This window comes from Thunnus albacares, chromosome 17 (assembly GCF_914725855.1).
Source record: "Thunnus albacares chromosome 17, fThuAlb1.1, whole genome shotgun sequence".
In the NCBI taxonomy this organism is placed as follows: domain Eukaryota; kingdom Metazoa; phylum Chordata; class Actinopteri; order Scombriformes; family Scombridae; genus Thunnus; species Thunnus albacares.
This window is the reverse complement of record NC_058122.1, coordinates 19,100,014-19,123,759: the sequence shown is the minus strand read 5'-3', so window position 1 is coordinate 19,123,759 and position 23,746 is coordinate 19,100,014. Positions and strand designations below refer to the sequence as shown.

The 23,746-nt window shown below is 41.2% G+C and overlaps 1 protein-coding gene across 4 annotated transcripts in view; it reads right to left on the bottom strand.

Moving 5' to 3' along the window:
- Window positions 1-23,451, bottom strand: part of col5a3a (collagen, type V, alpha 3a) — a 50,357-nt gene extending 26,906 nt beyond the window's left edge. The window contains exons 1-14 of one of the 4 annotated variants that reach the window (XM_044332056.1): window positions 23,166-23,451; window positions 13,080-13,247; window positions 12,443-12,656; window positions 11,870-12,032; window positions 6,243-6,365; window positions 4,335-4,748; window positions 3,341-3,460; window positions 3,095-3,223; window positions 2,944-2,997; window positions 2,792-2,833; window positions 2,185-2,247; window positions 768-842; window positions 510-593; window positions 297-353 (exon numbers count right to left, since the gene is read on the bottom strand). In XM_044332056.1, the coding sequence (XP_044187991.1) occupies window positions 297-353; window positions 510-593; window positions 768-842; window positions 2,185-2,247; window positions 2,792-2,833; window positions 2,944-2,997; window positions 3,095-3,223; window positions 3,341-3,460; window positions 4,335-4,748; window positions 6,243-6,365; window positions 11,870-12,032; window positions 12,443-12,656; window positions 13,080-13,247; window positions 23,166-23,250 (1,791 nt within the window). In that variant the 5' untranslated portion in view covers window positions 23,251-23,451. Of the gene's footprint in view, window positions 1-296; window positions 354-509; window positions 594-767; window positions 843-2,184; window positions 2,248-2,791; window positions 2,834-2,943; window positions 2,998-3,094; window positions 3,224-3,340; window positions 3,461-4,334; window positions 4,749-6,242; window positions 6,366-11,869; window positions 12,033-12,442; window positions 12,657-13,079; window positions 13,248-21,150; window positions 21,240-23,165 lie in introns of those variants that run through there. The other 3 variants (XM_044332057.1, XM_044332058.1, XM_044332059.1) reach the window with 3 other exon arrangements.
- Between the last annotated feature and the right edge of the window lie 295 nt (window positions 23,452-23,746).

The following is a 23,746-nucleotide window of genomic DNA, read 5'->3' as shown; positions in this document are numbered from 1 at the left end:
AGGAGCGATTCAAACCTTCTCTCAAATTTAACACCAAACAAACAAAATATGAATGAGCAAACAACAAATCATCTTAAAACTGTTAATTTTTGCAGCCCTACGGCGATTTCTTTCATAAATGGGAGCAGATTTTAAAAGCGATTTGATCATACTGAGCATGAAGAGTGGTGAGGTTAGGATGGGAAGGAGAGAATAGAGCTTGTGTCTGGGCGGACAGAATGTGAAGTTGAGGTTAAAGGTCGCAGGAGCCCTTGAGGTACAATGCATATTTGGTCAAGGTCAGAGGAGTGCCTTACCACTGGGCCTGGTCGCCCTGTAAGACCCATTGGACCTGGAGGTCCTTTCAGTGACAGCTGGAAGAAAAACACAACTGGATGGTTCATGTACACTGCACAAGGTACCTTTTAATATGCAATGAATTGCTACTCATATAGCTTAAATCAAAATGATGTCTCTGATGTTATAATATGGCATTATGATCACAAGGCACAGGTTTCTGTGAAGTTTACCTGGGCCTGTTGCAGGATAGCTTGTGCTTGTGCCTCCTGGGGAGACACCACTGGTCCCTTCTGGGAATCACCTCCATACTGGAACTGGAAGCAATGAAAAGGAGGAGTCAGTTCCCACTGCAGGACTCCCAAAATGTAAATGAAGTTCAATCAAACAGCCCCCCCTTGTGGTCATGCCATGACACCACATTGTCAGAGGGTGTGCTCTGTGTGTGTTTGTATGTGTGAGGCATGCGTGAGTGTGTTTTAAAGTCTTACAGGTAGCATCAACAGGGTTCCCGGAGGACCTGGAATCCCATCGACCCCAGCAAGACCAGGACGTCCTGGAGGACCCTTAAAAGAGACAACAGGAAAAGGGATAAACATCTGCTACTGTGTGTGTGTGTGTGTGTGTGTGTGTGTGTGTGTGTGTGTGTGTGTGCGTGAGACAGAGAGAGAGAAAGAGAGAGAGAGAGTCTAAAAAGAGAGACAAAAACATCCCTGCAATCTAATCTAATCACTGTAAAAACAACCTTTGTTCCATTTCCACAAGGAATATCTTATACACTACTTTATTTTCTCTTTACAGTCTAAATATCCATCGTACAAAGTCATTTCATGCAGCATTGATTTATAAAGATTGGGTTGATCAGATTATTGTTAAACTATCCTAACTAGTATTCAAATTGATAAGACACATTTCTCTACCATATTTGTTAATGAATGAACTGTACCGTTCCTGGTACTGCCTTTTGTCAAATAAATGACAAATAACTGAAGCAGAAGTGGAAATGTGTCTATTTATCCATTGGAAGAAATCTTTATTTGTTTTTAAAATATATTATATAATAACACAGAATATAACTAAATGAGTTGTCATGATTAATTATTGTAATCCATCCAGCAGGCGTATGATTTTCTACCAGCAGCATAAATTGTGTACAGTATGTATTACACAATGCCATAAAGACATGAGCCAATTCATATGTGTCAATCACTGGTGCACAGCCTAAAGTGTGTTAAACAGTCTCATGCTGCAGTGTGAACAAAGACAGAGCTCTTTCTATGCCTTCGATTCCTTCAAATGTAAAACTTACGATACCTGTGTTTCAAGACCTGGAAGCCATTACTGCTTTTAAATTTTACCATACAAAGAGATCCTGTATTAAAACATGTATTTGATAAGTCAATTGTGCAAAAGTGGATAGTAGGGGAAAGCCACCATTGTTGCATCTCTTCTGATTTCATCTAAGTAAATAAAATATAGGCTTGTTTAATGAACATGAACTGTAAATAGCTACGGGAAGTGTGTATAGGGACTGAATGTGATGTGCTTGTAAGCCATTGGGGATCCACATGGAAATAAACTGTTTACAGAGCAAAATGATAAAAAACATAATCTACTGAGATAAGACATCTATCAGTGTGTGTGTGTGTGTGTGTGTGTGTGTTCCATTGTGATGATTAATAGACAAATACACTTATTTGAGCAATCACACATAAACAGAATAAGAAAATTAGGTCAAACATGTGTGAGTCAGCGTCCCTCCCTGAAGTCCAGCAGGTTCAGTTCAGTGAACCAGGTCATTGTGATCCCATGGACATATGTCCCTAGGGTGCAGCAGTCAAACTGAGGTCAAATCAACCCACTGGACTTTCTACCAATGACTCAAGGTCCTCTCCTCACCACACTCACCATTTCACCAGGATCTCCCCTGGGTCCTGGAGGGCCTGTTGGTCCAGCTGGTCCAGTGAGCCCCTGTGAAGGAAACATTTGCAGCTCTCAAATAACCATTTATAAAGAACAATGCAATATTGTAGTTTCAATGAAATCCCGATCTTCTACACCATAGTCTAATCCTCCAAATGCTTGTCAATAATTGCTTTTTATTTCTTTTCTTTTATTTCAGGTATGTAGTTTGGAATCAAAGCCTCATTATTTTTACTTCTCAGTGATGATGCACTTTTAGTAGTCAATTCATGGTGTGTTAGTTGATGTACACAAAAATATTATCAAGCTATCTGTCACAAAGCGTCATTGTGTAAAGCAACATACTGCATAACAGTGGTATATTTTTGGGTGTAACCTCTGAAAACCTTGTTTTCTTTCCCCCAAAGACATCACAGATGCATCCTGCATAGCTACTACAAAATTCTCAACATTTTGCACCACAACACATCTGGACAGTCCCCGCTTGTGTTACATTATGCAACATCCTGATTCAAATGGTAATACGTACAATTACAGAGACAAGATGTGGTCAAACAATTTTGTTTTGTTTTCAGGCAGTGAATATGCTCACCTCTGGCCCTGGTAGACCTGGGGGTCCTTCTACTAATGTACCCTAGAAACAAGCACAGATAGAGCTGAATGTACAATTGAAGAGTATGAACTCACTCCCATACTCATAACTAAAGCTACTAGACTATTCATTAAATGCCTCTGGCAGCTCACCGGTTCAATAATAGCTGGCTCTCCCTTCTGGCCTTTCTCTGCTCTGAGGCTAGCCTGAGGAGGAGAAACAGATGAGCAGATGTGGATTGTTAGAATCACTTGACACGGGCAATTGAAGGCATGACCACTCACTTGATGTATATGAGCTCACTTTGAGATTTACCTCTCCATCCCACGTCTCTGCTCTTTCCCGCTCCGCAAAGTTATAGCTGTTCTCATATAATTCATACTCTTCATACTCTGACATTGTGTCATTCTTGTAATCTTCATATTCAAGAATCTGTTAAGGAATGAAAAAATCCATTAGTGACAAGTGTAGTGAATACCAAAATAACCTCACTGTTGTTTCTGTGCCAATGTGGAGACATTTCTTTTATTGCATTTGCATTTAACCTACCTCATATTCAGTAACATTCGGGCCCACTGTTACCGTGGAAACTGTGAGATCATCATGGAGGTCTCCATAAAGGTCATCTCCATACTCCTCCATTACTGGATTCTTCACTGACTTATCCTCCTGCAGGCCAACATAAGGGCTTCAATGAGTCATATCAAAGCTCAACCAGAAGACTCTGAGCACTTATCATTAGTGCACAGTGCCTCCGAGTCAGGGCACAGTTTCAATTGTACAATATACATGTTGGCAAAACAGGTGGATTTTTGTGAATGTGTTGATTATCCAGGATACAGGTTGACAGGTGTGCAGTTAATTACAATACTGGAGCGCAATTAGCTGATGGACTACATCAGATTCATGTGGCAGCATAGCAGAGACTGCAACAGCAACAGAAACAGCGTGAGCATGAAAAATTAGTTTACTTGGCAAATTAGCAAATAATAAACATGAAGGAGACATACAGAAACATCCCTTGTTTGTTACTGTGGGAAGTTAAAAGTTGATTCAATGATTTAATTATGTACAGCCATTATGGCATATTCATATTAGTATGTGCGGAATAATTTAAAGGATTAGATGGTCTCTGAGCACAATATTCACCTTGAATGAACTGTAAACCCAATATTGATTCCGTACATTTGCATATAGGAAAATTTATACTGTATGTACCATGCATACCATAAAGCATGGTATGCATGGTACTGCATGTTCTACAAAAAAAAAAAAAAAGACACACACAGACAGAAGGCATATTCAGTAGTGAGATCAGTAGAGATTGATTTCTCATTTAAGATGCATTCTCCATGTTTTCTGGTAGGGATGTAGAAGAGATGATGATTAGGATGGTGATGGTTAGTGGTGGTGGCGGTGGTAAGCAACTTGAGAGGGAAAAGGTGCTCTCTATGGTTAGAAGGAATTAAGGGAGTGATCGGTTAGAACTGCAAATGAAGGGATGAGGTGGGGTCGTAGGGCATCTACAGGTTAACTTGTCTACCTCCTTAGTGACCTTTGATTCAGGCAATGCACTGGGTACCACAGTGGGGGCCTCAGTTGTGGAGTCCGGTTCGTGTGTGGGCATCTCCATGAGGGTCTTGTCGAAGCCTTCAGTGGGAATGACAGTTTCAAGGGTGCTCTTAAAGTCTGGCAACTTAGTGGGCTGAAAAGGTTCTTGGGATAGATACTCAGGAAGCGTTGTGGACACTCTGAGGAAGCCATCCTCAAGACCCTCCTCTTCACGTTTCTTCTTTCGGGATCCCTTCTTGCCCTTGCCCTTGCCCTTGCCTTTGCGTTTGCCTTTGCCCTTAGAGCCCTTGTCCCTCTTCTTTTTGTTCTTCTTGCCTTTTCTGTCCTCTTTGGATTGCTCTTTTGGTTCTCCTGGCTGGTCACTCTGCATCAAGGCATCAGACTTCTTTTTATGAAAAAGGGGAATACAATATGAAGGCACAGGTGGAGGATGGAGACAAAACAAACACTGTTGTGAATAAAAACACAATATAGGAAATAGCAAGGAACAGGAGAGTGACACAAGGCATGCAGGCCTGCCACGCCCTTATAGGGTCAAAGACCTACTGTGATTCCCACTGAGCTGGTAAGAACCAAACAAACAGGAAATAAGAAGGAACAAACAAACAGTCACTGTTGTTTTCTCTTAGGCAAAGCAGAAGACATATTGTATTTGCCTTTGTGGTCAGAGGTCACCCTGTCTATGATTCCACAGAGGTGCTAATTCTCATGTGCTCTGGCAAGTGGCAAATATGTGTTGTGTCATCCACCAGAGTGATGTCCATTGCATGTCAGTGACATGAATGGACTCTGCCTGAAAACAATGCTAAAGGCCCTGTCTGTGAAAGACATCAGTGACGTGATTTAGATCCACTTGTAAACAAGGTTGTTGTGTAAAGGAGATATGATGGGAAATAGGTCAGTGGGGTGACAGATGTTGACGTGCTCTGGATTCCGAGCTTATTGCTCAGCTGTAGCTCCGTAAAAGCCAACTGGATAAGTATCAAAATGGCCTCACACTATGATTATTGAACCATCCCTGGAGCATTATCAATGCCGGGTGCAGAGTTGAGTACAGACACACGTGCACTCACATAAGTGTGCATGTGACATACACATAAACAAATAGACACATAAGTAAGACATTAACGTGTATTATTGTATAACTGCGTATTCCTTGAAACCCAGCCACACACACATGTGCATCTCTCAGCCTCTCTTCCTCTGCCTCCTTATCTCTCTCTTTCACACACCACTAAATAAATATACAGTAATTCATATCCATGATTGATTACATTTTTTTTGCAAGCCTTGAGGAGGGGAAGAGTTATTATATTGCATATGAGTTATAGGCTCCTGGCTCTATGTATGTGTGTGTGTCTTGCCAGAGGAACACCTGACCTAAAGAATGCTCCACTGCTGGCTGCATTTGAAAGAAGACACATCTACTTTGACTGATGGCCTATTCTGTCTTAATCTCTCAAATCTCTTTTTGCAAACACTCAGTACATTTGCACTATACTCAAACCTCTTCTTGGCTGGGGCTGTGGTCTGCTTGTAAATCATATGATCAAGAGTTTCTGGGACACATAGCTCTATTGATAGCCATGCTTGTTCTCCTTTTACTGAAACGAGGGTCTCTGCAAGCCCACTCTAGCAGCCAGAAGGACGTGATAATGTTTCAGCATGAGTGCCAGAGGAAGAAGCTCCTCATATTGCTTCAACCTTATTATAAAACACATGGCCTCTAATAAGGAAATGTGGAAAACACAACTAAACTATAACAAAAAAGAATAAATATATCCTGTCCTTTGTGTTCCAATAAAAATACAAGCCATGGCTATGCAATATGCATAGGTTTTTCAAGTAGGCATTGCCTCCTGTTGGTGGCAGTACTGACCTCCTGCAGGTCCAGGGCTTGGCTGTTGTAGGGCAAAGCAGAGTCACAGTCTGGTATGTAGTTTACACAGTAGTCGGCAGCAGCCTGGGGGTCATCCTGAATCAGTAGTTGCTGAATATCCCCCTGAAATAAACCAGAAAGCAGACAGAAAGGTAGATAAGTGTCATGTTATAAGGGCTGGCATACAGGAGAAGTGGAATCATCTCAGTGGAGCACTGACAGAAACACACAGTAGCTGTTAGTGCACAGTGTAGATATTCAATGCAATCATCCCAAGAATCAACCTGTAACAATACACAACAACACCACAGACATGATGAGAACAACAAAACTGGCTGCATACCTAGATGTAATGCAAAGGGAAACATGGTTGTATAATCAAAGTGCCACTGCAATTGCTACTGACTGTTGCTTCTCTTAACTCCAGGAGGGGCCTGATTGTGTACACAAAACAGTCAAATAGCTCTCTCTCTCACCACCGCTGTCAGGACCTTTCACTTCCCGTCCTGCCCTGGAGGCGTAGCCAGTGTGTATACACAAACATGCACAGAGACAGCCCTACTGGACCCTGCAGCACTAAGCCCAGAGCCTCTGTTGGATTTAATGGCCTTATACTCAACATCACTCTGTCCACATAAGCCTCATATTATCACATAGTGCTTTGGAGTGCTGCAATGACTCGAATAATTGATTCATCAATCAAAAGAAAATGTGTTGATTCACAGTCATTTATCAAGTAAAATACCAAACACAATACTTTAAAAATGGTTGTCTCTGTTACATAACTTTAATAGTTTGATTATATGATTCCTAAATACAATTGACATATTAATATTGAAGGTTAAGAAAACAATACTAACACAACAATTTTGGCTAAAATAAATTTTGATGGGCATTTGTCATTTTTTTAAAATATTTCATAGGTTCAAAAACAAATACAAATACAAAAGATTAATTGATGGTAAAAACAACTGAGCTGCAAGGCACCCTCTTTCTGAAGCACAAGTCAGAAAGTAATTCAATATGAACAACATGCAGGCAGTCCCATGGCGGAGTGTTTGACAAGGTTTAGATTGCATTAGCGATACAAATCTATGTAACTGACAGGCCATTGCAAACATATTGCTGGGTGAAATGTTATCCAGGGACAGCTGGGCAGCCATTTGTGATAAATTAAGTCAGATTAACTGCTTGATGTTGTGGTAATTATAGTCCCATTGTAATCTCTTTAATTAGGATTTAGCGGCCAGAGGTGAAATAAATCAAAACATATCGCCTCTCTGTTACCCGCCATCAGCTCATATATCTTCTAATACAGCTCAAATCATGCATTATCAGCAATGCATGTCCATGTGAGCCCTGAGTCTTGATCACCATACACAAAACTGTAAACCTACGGTAGAAATGACTGTTGAAACAGTCATTTGTGCTTTAATACACCAAACATGAAAGGTTATCCACTTATCCTTTTTTCTTCCCATTTTGGCCAAAAGCCAGTGTCAAGCAAAGGAAATTATTGCACTCTCTCTCTCTAAGGTGAGAGAGAGTTAGAGAGAAAGCAACAGGGAGCTAATCCAATCTAATCCAATCTCAATTTGAGATCAAAGGCAACACTTTCACAGAGAAGTGTTCCTATTTTTCTTGCCTAGCAGGGTTTCTCTCCTCTAGAAACACACAGTGAGTTAAGTGTTGCCCAAAATCATGTGCGCTCCAACGTTCCCCATTTAGTACAGGGAAAGAACATCTAAAGACGACATGTGAGAACATCTTGAAAAGGAGAACACCTCAGCTGAATCCACAAATTTCTGATGGCTCACAAACATCCTGCATGAAGTCACACATGGCTCTGTTGGCAAAGGTTCATTAGTGTTTCAGAGTGACCTCTTTGCTTTCCCCTGCTGTCTGCAACAAGGTGCCAGCTAGCCAGCAGTCACACTGCTTCACCAAATCTCAACTAACTAGATCTTATCCAAGGCGCAGTCCACTCATTTGCAGTGATTTAATCAGACCTCACTCTCTAAAACAATAACATGTGTTCTTGGGTGAGTCACAACCTTGTGTGGGTGAAGGAGCAAGCAAAAGTTTGTAACAAACAAGCTTACTGTAATGAAACAACATTTTGATGCTCCTCATTTTTTCTTAAAGTACAACAGATGTTCACGACTAACCAAAAACATCTGACCATCATCAGACATAAGTCATTATCAAGGTAAAATATGATTTAAATAGACCTTGACCGATTTAATGCTCTTCTCCAATTTTTGCAGTAAATTGATGGTGTTGCTAAGCATTCAAATAAAGCTGGCCTTTAATGATATGCTTGACAAGTCATAGTTTCAACATGCCTATTACAGTGAGCCAAAAACATTTCACGTTTCCAGTCCTAATCGAGATGGAAAGGATCTGAATTTCCTAACAAATAAACGCTGGGCTGGATCTTATCTAAGCAGTCAGCATGTTGGAGGCACATACACAGGGCACACAGCGGCCAAGAAGAAGCACAACCAGACTTGTGGACAGTCTGATGTTTGCTTTTCTCCAAATGCAAGCAGAGTGTTGAGTTTGAACACCAAACTTCTGAAGTCATTTGTAGGCAATCTGGAAGCAATAGAGACATTAGTGGCTGACCACGGTCCCCATGCTCCCACACTGAGCTCCCACGCTGGGAGAACTGGGCCGGAACACTGGCCTCCTCCCCCAGAACCAGGGCCTGGGAACAGAGGCCCAGAGGTCAGCCTGCTTAATCTCTCCTCCCCTGGTACCAGCCTCACCCGGGGTATAGAACACTGATGCTTAAATATGCACAGTCAGACATACATATGAGTACTTGAAAGCACACCCTGAAAATTATATTTTACCATCACATGTATCCAAAAATCTCAAACAGAAGAAATCATTTGACTCATTTGAGGTTTTTTTTTTTTCACTTGGTCCACAGAGGCTCAATTCTAGATTAAATTAAATGAAAACTCTCAGACACATGACCACAAAAAGTACATGGATTGGACTGCAGGAAGGATCTGATCAACAGATGATGGGTATTAGTCATCACCACACATACTGTATCATCATCATAACTCTTGGATGATAAATAAAGTATGGGAATATTTTTGGAGTAAGGCCAATGATTAAATGGTCTCCATTGCTTTTGAAAAGGGAAATTTATAGAGATTACAAGGAGACACATTTCTTCACTGAAGTGGGATATAAAGTACTTAAAAACTGGAATGCCTGTCAGTGACTCAGAGGGAAGTTTAGGGGAAATAACTTACAGCATGGGAGGGGCAACTGAGGTTAAGTTAGGGCACAGAGAAGGTAAAGTTGAGTGAGTGGACAAGGTTAAGAAGGTAGTTATTGACTACATAAGCAAAAACCCACAGGCAGTAGGTGTCCACTTGTCAGTATCAAGGACATCTGGTTTCTTCTGGTGAAAGTAGAGAAGGCTGTGGTTTCTGTCTATTAGGCCAATAGGGAGTTATAACAACCCTCCCTCTGTACATTCTTAAAATTTAACTATGTTCTCTTTTACAGACTGTGGGCTATTCTTGGGACACTGAGGGAGAAGGGATTTGGGAGATGGCCATTTTTCTGAACTTGAATGTACCTCATACCTCTGTCTATCTTTGGTTGTCTTCTTGCTCCATCGCTGAGCAGACACAGAGCCCCAAGGATAAGGCAGGGGAAGGGTGAATGGGCTGATCTCTATTTCATGCTGAGGGCTAGAGACTTAGAGTGGAGCCTTATTGGGAATGATAACGGAGCAGCAGTTGCATATTGTCATGGGAAGCACAGAGACAATAAAGGTTACCGCGCTGAAAAAAGCAGAATTGGAACCACTCCCAAAGTTTAGATTGAATCTTTTGCTCTTCCATTTTTTTCCCTGAATATAGATACATATGTGGACACATATTCAAAACTGAAGATCCCTCAAAAAGGATCAAATGATCTAAGCTTTCAGTTAGACACATGGTGACATGACTTGCACAGTAACTTGTCCTCTCTGACATAAAACCCCAATATTTGTAGCCAAAGGGAGCTGGTATTTCTCCTGCAAGAGGATGAGTCCTGACCATCAAAGGACATCACCAAACCACACACATTCCCGGACAAGAATGTGTCTTAACGCCCAAATGCACAAATGGCCATTCTGTGTCAGATCAGCACATATAGCCAACTGATCTACACTGACAAATCCGAAAAGCAAAGAGAATGTGTCATTTCTTGCCTTTACAATGGAAATGATGAGGCTGGGCATGTCTGAACAGCACATCCCCTCCTTCCCACTCCCTTCAAAACACTTCTTTTCCCCCATAATGCTTTGTTCTTGCAGCACTTGATTGACAGACCCCGGTCACCCCATAGCCTCTTGAACCCTGATTTTCCCTTTCAATCTTGTCTTAAGTATCTTTAAAGTTAGTCCCAAAGTATCAAATACATTTATATTCTGCTCATCCCACCATTTCACTGACACAGTTTTATACTGTATCATAATGTATAGATCATATAAAGTATGATATGCAGGGAAATACTTTCAAGATATACAGGGAACTATTCAAACTATTCAAATGTTTGGTATGTTTTAGATCTTGGTGGATATAAAGTGGATATGAGCAATGCACAGACATTGTTGCAGCAGGGTTGAAGAGGTTATCTAATCTGATCAACAAACAATCCAGATCTTTATCACTTCACTCACTTGGCTATAGAAAAGCTCAAATAAGGAGCAGTGTTAATAAAAATGCACTTAATTTGGTTAAACGTGAAGCATGGTGAGATAGAGGCTTAGAAACAAAGTAAGAAAAAAGAAAAGCTGTTCAAATGAAAACAAGGTCACCAGGACATCCGCCTACAGCGCCTTGTAAGATGATTCAGCTAATATGCATTGTCTATTTCCCCAGTAAAGAAGTCTCCCACGGTTTCACATAAATATTTAATAACACAAAGTTCACATCATTTACCTTCTTTGTCCATCTCAATACATAAGTGCACAAAAGGCACACTTGCTGGCAATCAACTGAATGATGCATTCAAATGAGTTTTTCCTTTTATTACTGCCCAACCAGACCTGTTGAAACTTTGACTAAGTACATTAAAAAACAGGAAATTTTGTAGGGCTGTAGTCTGCTGGTCGACTGGTCGATTAGTTGGTCGATATGCTCTCGTCCGACTAAATTCTCATTGGTCGAATAATCTCCATGTTATTTTCATAAGGAGAAAAGTGCTACATCAATAGCTTTCCAGGAGTAATCCATTATGTCCTGTGGCGGGAGGGACAGACTAACAAATTTCCTGTGAAAACAGGCGTGTATTCAAAACACCCCCGTTGTTTTCACAACTTTGAACTCGCCAAACCTAATGGAGACTGCTGGGTCTAACTGTACTCAACGTTTACTGAACGTACTTAACGTTTACTGAATCAGTGTTTCTCCTATTATGATAACAATGAGAACCCCCGCCAGGCCAAAAAAAGCCCCCCCGCGACTAATCGATTAGTTGAAGATTATGTATGATTTTAGTCGACCAAGATTTTCTTTGGTTGACTACAGCCCTAAAATTTTGATTTTACAAATAGGACAAAAACAGTATGATCAGTTTCCAGAAGTTCCAACATTTTGAGAACGTCCTACCTCAAATACATCTTCATCCAGCAGCCGTGTCCCAAACACAGTGACACCCTCTGTGCTGACTACAGCGTTGTCCCCACGCAGCAGATCTTGGGTCTCTACCTTCTGACAGTCCAAGTAGAGGGTCACAGACTTGTCCTGCACACTGTAGGCTATCCTATGCCATCTGTAAAAGCAAAGAGAGAGGGGATTAACTGACAGTTCAACCTTGGAGAGAGCTATTCTGAAATTTTATTTTGTGCCTTTGAGCCTGTGAAGGGTTGATTTCCTAAACTCTTTTGGTCAGGTCGAATAATTGCAGCAAGCACTCCACAAGAATCTTTTTCCTTTTAAGGTCGCTCAAGGTCAGGCACACTGAGAGCAGATAAATCAGACTGCAGAAATGAGAGGTCTGCCTCAGATTTCAAGGCTTGGGGAAAATTAAACATCCACATTTTATATAAATTACACAGTGCAGGTGAATCTGATCTCTTCAACACACATATCAGATATAGTGTGCTGCCAAGTCAACAGAGGGGCAGATATTTCATTGATATCTAGTCTAATGGAGAAGTTACAGGCCATTAAACTACCCACTTTCCATCAGCCAGGTTGATCTTGTTGAAGGTAGGGTACAGGTCTGGTGTGGGCTGCCCATGCTGGTCCTCATACAGGAAGACAGGTGAACGACCCAATTCGAGCCCGAGCTGCTGCACCCCCTGGTCATCATACATGGCGAGCAGGAAGAACTGGGAGCCCTTTTTAGCTCGCACAGTAGTCATCAGGGAGAAATTCACCGGAAATTTGAAATCTGGAAGAGAGAAGAGGAGAGGAGAGGAGAGGAGAGGAGATGAGAGGAGAGGAGAGGAGAGGAGAGGAGAGGAGAGGAGAGGAGAAAATAGGAGAAAATAGGAGAAAATAGGAGAGATGTTAAGTCATACAAGAGAGAGCACAGTGGGGAGCAGGCATTTTTATAACATGCAGGCACCCCCTGCTGCCAGTGAGACCTGAGTAAAGATAATAATGATGAAAAATATTGCCCGTGAAAGCAGTGAGCACCCGCAAGGAGGCGTTAAGGGAGTTCAAAGTCAGATTTCTTAAGGTTTTACTGAAAGAAGAATCCCTTACAAAAGTGACACATTTGGGTGCTTTTCAGAAATACTCAAGTAATTTCATTGCTGGGTGGGACTGGAGGCTACATTATATATGGTCTACTAGGAAAAAAGTCTACTACCAGGGAAAAGCTGTTTGGTGGGAGCACTGAGCTGGATCTTTTTGTCAATCCTGTAGGCCAGGTCTGTTTCCTCCATCCCCTTCCTGCTGGTGCAGAGACCAGCCTCCAGGGACACCCCCTGCATATTCTCCGACAGCTCCAGCACTCTCAGAACATCAATGGGATCAGCTGGGAATGAAAAGAAAGATAAAATGAATCATCTGCACATAGTTATAGATAAAAGAAATAAGGTGTTTTATTTTTTCATTTCATGCTCATTGATTCTCTAATTATGTCTTATGAAACAAGGTACTGTTTACATGCTTTTAAATAAATGATATCCTGCTTCCTGTTTATTCCTGTTTCTAGCACTATATGAAAAACTTTACTATGGTTGGGTGGAGCTTGTGGCAGATGGCGGCAGCATGCTTATAGCATGTCAGCCTCACAGTTAAATTCTGCCACTGTGACAGCACTTTGTTGTCTGGCCCGGTTAAGTGCTGGTTGTTACCGAGCTGAAGAGCAGGGTTTAGTGCGGCTGGAAGCTGGTCTTAAAAGTGTGCAGGCTTCCTGCTTCCTAGGAGTCGGAAGAGACAAGCGCCTCTGAGATGTGGCGGCAGGTGGCCAGGCTTCTGTGGGTGTTATTATAGGATAGGGGTGGTACACTGCCTAACCCATAATCCTACTGCAGCACACCTGACAGCTGACACCTGCACACAGCTCCCCCTTCACCAGCAGGGAACAATATGTCCGCATTGCATTTATCACAATTCAAACACTTAACTGGCATAGATAAGCACTGATTCAAATATTCGCACTGCTAATTCTCACTGCTCTGCTGTTTTCACTGCATCTGTCCTCAGTAAGCTAGTTTTGTATCAAACCCTCAAAGCTTCTTTTTCTTTTTCTTTTATTGAAAAAAGACACATTTCTGTAAATAAAAGATGATTCTATTTGTTCCTCTTGTTTCAAGTATTTTCTAGAAGCACATGGAAATATATGGAAATACTATCATGATAATTGATAATATTCTCATGAAAATAGTTGAAACAAGTCAATTTTTGCTGCAAATAGGAAAATTAATCTCATCAATTGTTAAGATGGAGGTTATAGTGTGAATATATACAGTATTAATGTGCAATGAGCACAGCAACTGTTGCTCCTGTAGATATGAGATTTCTCCCTGTGGTGGGTCTCTCTCATTACAATGAGTCTGTGCTTTATTTGCAGTCCACTGGTCATGTTATTAGATGTTCTGTTGATAAAGTGCTGCCATGAGCATTAGGCAGGATCAGAGCTTTCTGCACAGCCAGTCTCCCCCCAGCTGCTAGAGAGAGCCTGTTCGGGGCAACTCAGCACTTAGCATTCCAGGCATCTGAAATGAGGATCCTAAACCTAAATTGCCTCCTGTAGCTCTCCCTGCTCATACAGAGCTCGCCTTTTATTCTCCTCGTTAATTAAACATGTGGAGAGAGTTTACCGTTGCCCAGACATTGCTTGCAGAAAAGCACCAGGTTACATTTTATGGCATTATTTATTTGCAGAGGCCATTTATTCCAAGCAGCTTTGAGAGCTCACCCTCTCAGTCCCCTAGCATGGCAACAGGGCTGTAAATAGGTTAAGCTGTGAATTACAGCTAGGCTCCAACAATGAAAAACATTAGGAACAAATCTAAAGGTAAGACCTCAGGGCTAAAATTTTGTCATAAACAAGCTGTATAAATTAAATAATTATAGAAGTTGCTGGTTTCTAACAACAGAAACCTCAGGCTGTTATACAAGTGTCACCAATAAATGTTCACCCACACACAGTCATTTAGGATGATTTTCAAATCTGCTCTAGCCATCATGACAGTGAACCAAGAACTAAATGTCAAGGAATAATGTATCAATCGATTTTAAAAGGTCAAAACCACACTTAGTTCAAGGATAAGGACACTGACATTGTTTTCGATTACAAATTTTTGGACACTTACATAATGTGTAAGAAGGTCTAGTAGTGTTTGTGATTTTTAAGAGAGACTAGTGCAGTGCCCGTTCAAAACGTGTCTGTCCGGAGCGGGCCAAGTGCGAAGTCGAGTCAGAGCCCAGAAGCCTCACACACTGTGATGTGACGGCGTTTATATCAAATAGCCCCCGCTGCACTCAGACATGGAGCTGAGCGGCTCGCTGTTCGCTTGTTTATTCAAAGCTTATTAATATTAAATGTGTCCAAAGTGCACAAAATTTGAAACCGCACTCCTTTTGTTCCCCAGACATGCACCCGCCAAGTGTGGAGTTGATTGGATGAATGGTTCAAGAGATTCGCAAAGGACATGTAGACAAATAGACACACAGACGGAGATTAATTCTTTTAGTAGATAGATTCATTTTCATCGTACAACATCTTAATGACTGTTTCATGAAAGTTTTATTGAATCTGGTATTTTTGTCTCATATGGTAGCTTGTTAAAATAAAAAAAGCTTGACAATACTGGTTAAAGTTGCTAGTAAAGTGATTGGGTGTAACAAGTTCACCTTGTTCAGTCAGATTAAAAAAACAAGCCTTTATTAGCATCTGCATTTCTGTCAAAGCACTTTATCCTTCACAACAGTTTACTTTGCACTTTAAATCATGTCTGGGTCCTAATCCTTAATGTCTGTATTTAATTGAACTGGTAGGAGTGTCTCATTCTTTGTCTGGTCTCAAGTAAGCTCTATGTTGCCCTATTGTGGCCTGGTTTGATTCCTCCTTGCAACTCAGTTCCGTTTGTGTATTAGTCAAAGGTAAAGAATTCACTCTCTATCTATCTATCTGTTTATCTATATATCTACCTATCTAACTGTCTATCTGTTGATATATATATCTATCTATTTCTTTCTCTCTCTTTCTCTCTCTCTGTGATACATATTCATGCACAGGGAGGAGGGCAGTGATGTTTGGAACAGTCTGAATAATGTTCTAAATTGAAACATCGTGGGTCTTATTATATCAGATTCTTGGATTTCTGTCAGCTCATCCAAAACAGCCCCTCACAAAATGGCCTTAAAACAAACTAACACAATTAACTTTTCAGCAAAAACTCTTCAGTCCTCTTATAATTGTTTAATTTCATGCAAGATAATATGGATAATATGGACCCCATGAACCACATAAAGTATATTTCTGCCTCAACCACTTTGAGTTTTAAAGATAACTTGCTCAATTCTAAACATGTTACAGCAATGATAGAAAACTGTTGACCTCTGACACTCTTGAGACAACAAAGTCGAAATGTGCAACAATGCCACAGGGAGAAATCTGAGAGAAGCAGCTGATATTCCTCAAAAAAAAAAAAAAAAAAGAAGCTTTCACAATGATCTGTCCTTTAAACGTGCAGGGAATAAAAGGCATTTCATACCCAAGTGTGCAAAATAAACAGTTGAGGGATAAGTTTGGCAAGCTGATATGAAGGACATGGGGAGAAACTTAAGAGGATGCCCTGATAGCTGCTGCTGCAACACCAGAAGATAGCTGGATAGGAATGACTCAAATAAAATACAAACATGGTTCTGTGGAATATCCCCTATTTCACCATTTCAATGCCACCACCCCTGACTGTGGCATCAAGAGGAAAACCCCAGGCAAGTGGCAGGCTGCCATATGAAGTCCAGATCCATGCAGCAATCAACAAAACAAAGATATCTGTTCTCTGCTATGGATTCATTAATGTCACCCTGAGTTATGCTTGTTTTACCTGTCCTGCAGCACTGACTGTCTGAGCAGGCTTTGCTTGCATCTCATTAGGCTTTGTGGTAATCATACAGTATATATCATATCCGTACCTCAACTGTCAAAGTGTTGCCTTTAGAGAAACTTAGCAAGAGTGGCTGAGCTTACAGCTTACATTTTAAAGAAAACTCGGAGATGGTTACTGATAGAACTTGCTACCTATTGGTGACCCTGCTGCCCTGTACAGCATGTTGTCCCAACCATTTGAAGATATGTCTCAACAAGTTTGAAATAGCATCATGGAATCTCTGAGGACGGATGACTCAAAGTGTTTTCCAATCACAAAAAAAGGTCAGAGTACATGGGAAACATCCAGCATTTTCACAAACATCCTGCAATTCTGGGAGGACAGTTGTGGTGTGGCTGACATGTATTATACACTATGTGATGTATAAGCAGACACATAATAATTCAGATTAAGACACAGATGTTCTCCTTATAAGACTTTTTCTTGTTCTTATGCTTTCCTCTATGGAGCAACCGTGTCTGCCTGGCAACAGTGCTGTCCACACTTCCTGTCAGAAAAGAGCTGAGCAGCTCCCCTCCGCACCTCACATATCCTGCTGTATCCCCTGGAAATGCCACCAAACAGTCTACATCTGTGTATCTTCTCTGCCAGTGTGACAACTGACACAGCCTCTCCATACCCTGCGGTCATACAACTCCAGCACCACTTCAGTCATATATGGACATAATGTGTTCTCTGTGTTTCTAATGCAAATGTCTCTGAAGACATTCTTCATGACTCACACCACCTACACTCCCAGATCAGCCTGAAAATACCACTCACACTCACACAATGCTACACTGTCAAAAACTATTGCGGCTGGGAAATGGGGAATTTTAACAAGACATGAAGCCAAAATGAATCTGAGCAATGAGAATTTCGCATAGTATTTTGGACCACACCCTGAGATGAGTGGAGGAAAAAAGGCTGACATTTGAAATTTCAATTATTGTTTGGAAATACATTACATATATGTATCTCATTATAAACTAGATGACAATTCATGACCAGGTGCTGAACATGTGTATATCAAGCAGTCATTTACAGAACTGTAAACAGTGTCTTATTCTTTTTTGAATGGATCTCTTCTTCCATTTCAAATCTTTGTCTACTGAAATGCCACTCTCTGTGAAAACTACTGTTTACAGAACATTTCTTCAATAAACAATGTGACAAGCTATAAAACAGATGGTAATTAATAATGGGAAAATGGTGACGGATCCAGTGGAAGTGGTTGAATAAATCCAGACACAGTTTCTTCCATGCTCTGTGAAGAATAGCCTTAATCTAATTAGCAGTGGGTGTGACCCCTTGTCTGGGTCACTGCTGTGTGTGGACAACAACACTATGGGGTGAGGAGAGATAATACACTCTCTGAACAGATGAAAATTTAAAGTGATGAACAGCCAACTGAGATTGATACGCTAACTACTCACAGTCACACCTGCACACTGTTTATATCTCAATTATGACACCCACAGAGAAAAAAAAACTGTCAACAGCCACCTCTGCCCTTGCCAAATTGTCTCAGTTCATCTGGCGAACGCCCTCCTCTTTTACTTGTGTACTACCATATCAAAAATGTGACAAAGCTAAATTTAACACAGAGACAATGGCATGGAAGAATGCAAACTCAGAGGGAGAGATATTTATCCCACTGAATGTGCTTTGTGGCTGCGTCTGCTTTCAGTTATCACTGAGAGTTTAGCAGCAAGTCAAATCAGCAGTTGTGCAGATGACTGCTGAGAATGTGTTTTAACATACTCTGAGAGGTTATGGGTTATGAAGTCAATGAATATTATTAAGAGGGACAATGAAAGCAATGATGAAAGCGACTGAGAGCGCCTAACATGAGGTATTTAGTCAATTTTCAGCATTCAGCCTCGACCACATTACTTGTAATACCACATCATTAATATTTATATGATTATGTTCTGTAGCCTAGTATGTAGGCATGAGGAGATACAAGAAAACCAATTAAATGTAAACACAGAGGTGATTGCCAATAATAGAAATTCTGTGACAACACCTCTGCAATAAAAGGGCTGTGGAGTTTTTCTGCTGAACTGCACAGGCACTGAAAGAGTGGAATGGCCAGTAAGAAATGTTCTGGATCTATCTGCTATTTGTTTGTTTGCTTGTTCGTTTAAAATGATATGGTATTGATGGTTTTGCTACAACCCTGATAAGCTGTATAGATTGATGATTGTGATGATGATAATTACTCTCTTTTATTAATATAACATTTTTATGCAGTTCTTTTAATTTGGGGAGTATGGTCTTCAGGTGATCCAGGAGGAATATCCCCTATTGGACAAAGTTGTATGTATTATACATACAGTACAGATAGTGTGACCATTTCTGGTGGATTTGAATTCACATGAAATATACAGCACTGCTGCGGATTCACTGATTGATCCTTTCCTTACTACAACGATTAACAGGACATGAACGACTGAACGTCTCGTGCCTCAGTATTCATTGAATTATGTATGATGTATCAGATCAAACATGCCTGTTGGTTGCACAAATGCAGTCGCTATATTTGGCTCAGCCAGCCTTATAATCCTAACATCTTCACATCATAATTAATAGACTAACACCAGCTTGTGTCTTACCTTTAAGATTTTTACATCAATGATAAAATTTGATTTGATATGGTAAATCCTCTACTATATCTCTTTGCTCGTTTTGTACAACATGAGGGAAACACACAAATCATTAATCAAATATAAAAATAAAACACATTTAAGATTATAGATAAATAAAGTCTTGAAGGTGAAAATAATGATTACATGAGGTACCGTTTAGCATGTTTGGAATGATTAATATGGGTCAGTGAATGTGTCTTGTAGTTTGGGCTTCTAATCACTGTGAGTTACACTTTTGGTATGGAAGCTGAAGGATTCTGGCGGAATCTGGATACAGATTTCCCTCCAAATCACACCAGAACCACATTCTTCAATCTCTACAGTTTGTTCTGTTCGTGTTTCTTCACAGCTTGATGGGCCAAGAGGCCAAAAGCTGCTGGGTCCGTAGAGAAAACACCTGCCCCTCAAGGCCCCTAACTGGGCAGACACTCCACACAAACATACACAGAAACACATATTTGTACTTCTATACTTGTGAGGACGTTCTTTGGCTACAGAAAATCCATTCCTTAACCATAATCTGCACTGCATGCCTAGCACTGGACCTCAACTTAGCCTGACCCAATTTCTAATCACTAAATTCCCTTAAAGAAGTGGGTAGCTTGTGAGAATGTCTGGTCCTCATAAATATGTAACATAACACACTACCACATATACATACACAAGCATACACACACAATTCCTCATGCACATGTGCGTACACAGCACACACACACCTAAGGCACAAAGGATTACCTACATACAAACATGCATGCATACACATGACCAAGCCCATTCAAGTTTCAACCAAGCCGTCACTTGGTAGCTCAGACATCATAACATTGAGGTAACTATTGTTTAGAATAACACTGGAGTTGACTAAATCAATACATAACACTATATGCTACACACATACACAGCATGTGTAATGCTCTTTTAGAAGTTTTGCTCCTCATCATCAACAAGTTGTGGGCCTCTCTAAAACTTTGAAACCTCTAAATGTTAGCAGCTTGATGTCTTTGCTAAAGGACACAAGCAGGTACAGAGAAGATGAAATATGAGCAGGTCACAATGTCACTGAGCGTAGCATATTGTTAGTATACAGATGGCTGCGGTAGGAAAGTTTACTCCTGCGACCTCTACAAAGATGTGCATGTGATGACTGTGAACTACTACGACAAAACTTCTCTGAGGCTCATAAACTGGGATAAAGAGGCAGATGACATGTAAGGAGACACTGCAAAGAAGTCAGCTCCTCTGATGTCTGCTCATTGCAATTCTACAGGAAGCATCTCCAACTAGTCCCACAGAAAGCTGCTTGAAGCATCGAGTGATCAGAAACACAGAAGCCTGAGGGGAAGGGGGTTACTGAGTTTCTGGAAGCCAGATGTGTGTTGAATAATATAGGTTGCAGTCCGGCACCATGAAGTGTTTAAGCATCATTTCTACATATTAAAGACTTGGGGGAGTTCCAAACAGTCTGCCTCATCAAAATGTCTGAGAAGCAGTTTGAGATGATATGCATGCAGCATCGGTAACTAGGGACAGACATCAGCATCTCTGACACTTCTGATGTTTGATGTTAATGTTCATTAGAGAAATGCAAACAGTAGAATAGACTAGAGCTGCAATGGGCATAAAATTCCCCTTCTCCTATTCTCTATCCTGCTAAATTCAGCTGCCTTTCTCATTTGTTTTCATTTACCACTAATTTGTTACTGGATCAAAGGGGAACAAGGCTTGTCGTCCTCTTTTGGGAGTCTGGTGCTGGATTGGCGAGGAGGCTGGATCAAACGGGACACAGTGAGGGGGCTGTATGCACGATTTCCCCTCTGTCATACAACCAGTCAGGGATGAAGCAGGACATAAGAAAGAGGAGGGAGATGATGTAAATCGAGAGATAAGGCATATAAAATAAAAACAAACACTTCTGTGTCCCAGACTTTGAATGGACCAGAAAAAAAAGAAAAGAAGGAAAAGAAAGCCAAACAAAAATGTGTTGAGGCAAAAGAACAGAGGATTCTGAGTGAAACTAACTGCGGACGTGTGCAAGAATGTCTCACTTTCTGTCAGCAAACATGACTACAAAGTACTGTCTCATCTCTCTTGAACACACACAGAAAGCATATGGGAAAACATTCTCGCACTGTAATATACACACACACACACACACATGCACACAAACATTCGAGAACAAACACATTATCAACCGCATGCACATATCTAAGACCGACATATCAGCACCACCATATGTCCATGCACTTTTAAATCATCCCAGCCTCTTTCTTCACAAGCCCTCATAAGAGAGCAGTGGACACCACAGCCGCTGTGTCAGTTGAATGTGATTATGTCAGTTGGCTGACTTCCCCCTGCCATCTCTTTATTTCAGCCAATGAATTCCAACAAATCCTGCCAACCATAAAGTGGGTGCATGTGGAGAGTCACCAGTGGAAATGAGGCACTTCGGGTGACCGCAGGGTTAACCCCTGCTGTTGCGGCATGTTGCTCAACCAAGGCATCTCTAAACCGCAGCACCTGCAAATAAACAGTCTGTTGCCAGTTGAAGATACTCAGGATGCGGCCACAGGGCATATAGGCCTGTGTGGGTGACAGATAGCAGTGGGCCAAATGACATACAGCATGTATGCACAACCTGGTTGTTACTGGCTATCTTGGAAATGAGGAAGTCTTAAAATGACTTCTGCACTAGGCGAACAAATTTGAAAGTGCAGGAAATGTGGATGCAAGGTCACTGTGACAAACAGACAGAAACAGCTGTTTGACGGAGAACAGGCCCTATTCTTGCAGGTGGATCACTGAAAAATGAGTCACTCCACTCCTGAAGACATAGTGGGTTTGCGTCACTAAAACTAACAGCTGTCCAAAATATGATCTAAGGTTGTAGCCTGCAATTAAACATGCAAAATATGTAAGTGTGCCAGAATAACCATAACTACAGCATGGCAGTAAGAGTGTTAGTGCTAAGCGCCTTCACTTAAACCTATGTGAGCAGAGGGCACATTAAACAGATCCATGACAGGAATTTTAATCTACTCAGTTTGGTCAGTGTTCAGCCATTCACCTCTTTCTCAAGCCAACGTTAAACCTTGTCACAGTAAACCGACGCTGGTCACAAGCAAACTCAAACATGACATCATACATTTCCTGAGGTCGTTGCAAGCCATACAGCACACCTGACGCACGCAAGACGCGTTCAAATTCAAACCTTGGAAAGCTGGAGAAGCTGTATCAATCAAAATGTGCTCATTATGCAAAATGTAGCCTATGCATATACAAATATAGCTTCTACATATTTGCAAATCATTTGCACAGTTGTGAAACGCTCCGACAATTTCCAACAACGTGATCTCGTCTGAGCCCGCTCACAGTTTTAATCCCAGCCTGAAGCGACTCTGTCTGTAAGGCAAGTAGCAGCATCACCAAAACATTCACACGGATTCAAAGCAGAGACATCAGCCAGGAATCAAAAGTGAAACTTAGAAAAAACAAAGAACTAAGATTATGTTTTTGCTCTAATCTCTTCGTGTTGGCTGGTGGCCAAGTGATGAAACAAGGTGTCTGAAAAGAAGTCATGGAAACTTGATAAAGGGGAAAGTGCATCATTCATCAGACTATCGACTTTTCTTTTACTTATTCTCGCATTTATAGCTAATGGATTTCTTTATGATTCAACTGCAGGTGTTGGACTATATACTTTACCAGCTTGTGTCGTCGTTAAATGAAGTAGGATCAAAACAAATAGCGGTATTCTCCTGCGCGCCCTGGTCCTTATTACACGGTCCATCCTTTCCAAGCGGGGACCCCCCTCTGCCTCCGCCACCAAAACTTTATAACTACTGCAGAGGTTGTATTTGCAGGAACTAAGCAGCCATGCGAGTAGAAAAGGAGAAAGCCAGTCTGTAGTTCCACTTGCTTGATTGTTGGAGAAGTTTTGTTGTGGTGGCTCCTCTCAGTTTCGCTCTGTCCCTCTCATTCAATTTCTCCCTCTCACCATCACTCCCTCCCTCTGCACTCCACCTCCTCCGCCTCTTCCCTCCCATAGGACGTTGTCCTGGGACGCATGGATGAGCGGCGCGCCTCCAGAAGACTCCATCATAAATCAAGTTTATTGCTCCCGATAATTTGTTAGCTCTCACTTCTTAGAGGTGACTATTACCGACAGAGGTGATGTGGAGAACAACGCTCTTACATGGCAACCTGTCTGTTTGCTGGTTTTTTGCAGAACTAGCCAGTGTAGGCTATTATCCAAAGAGACTTTAACAAGAGGCACAGGATCTGTG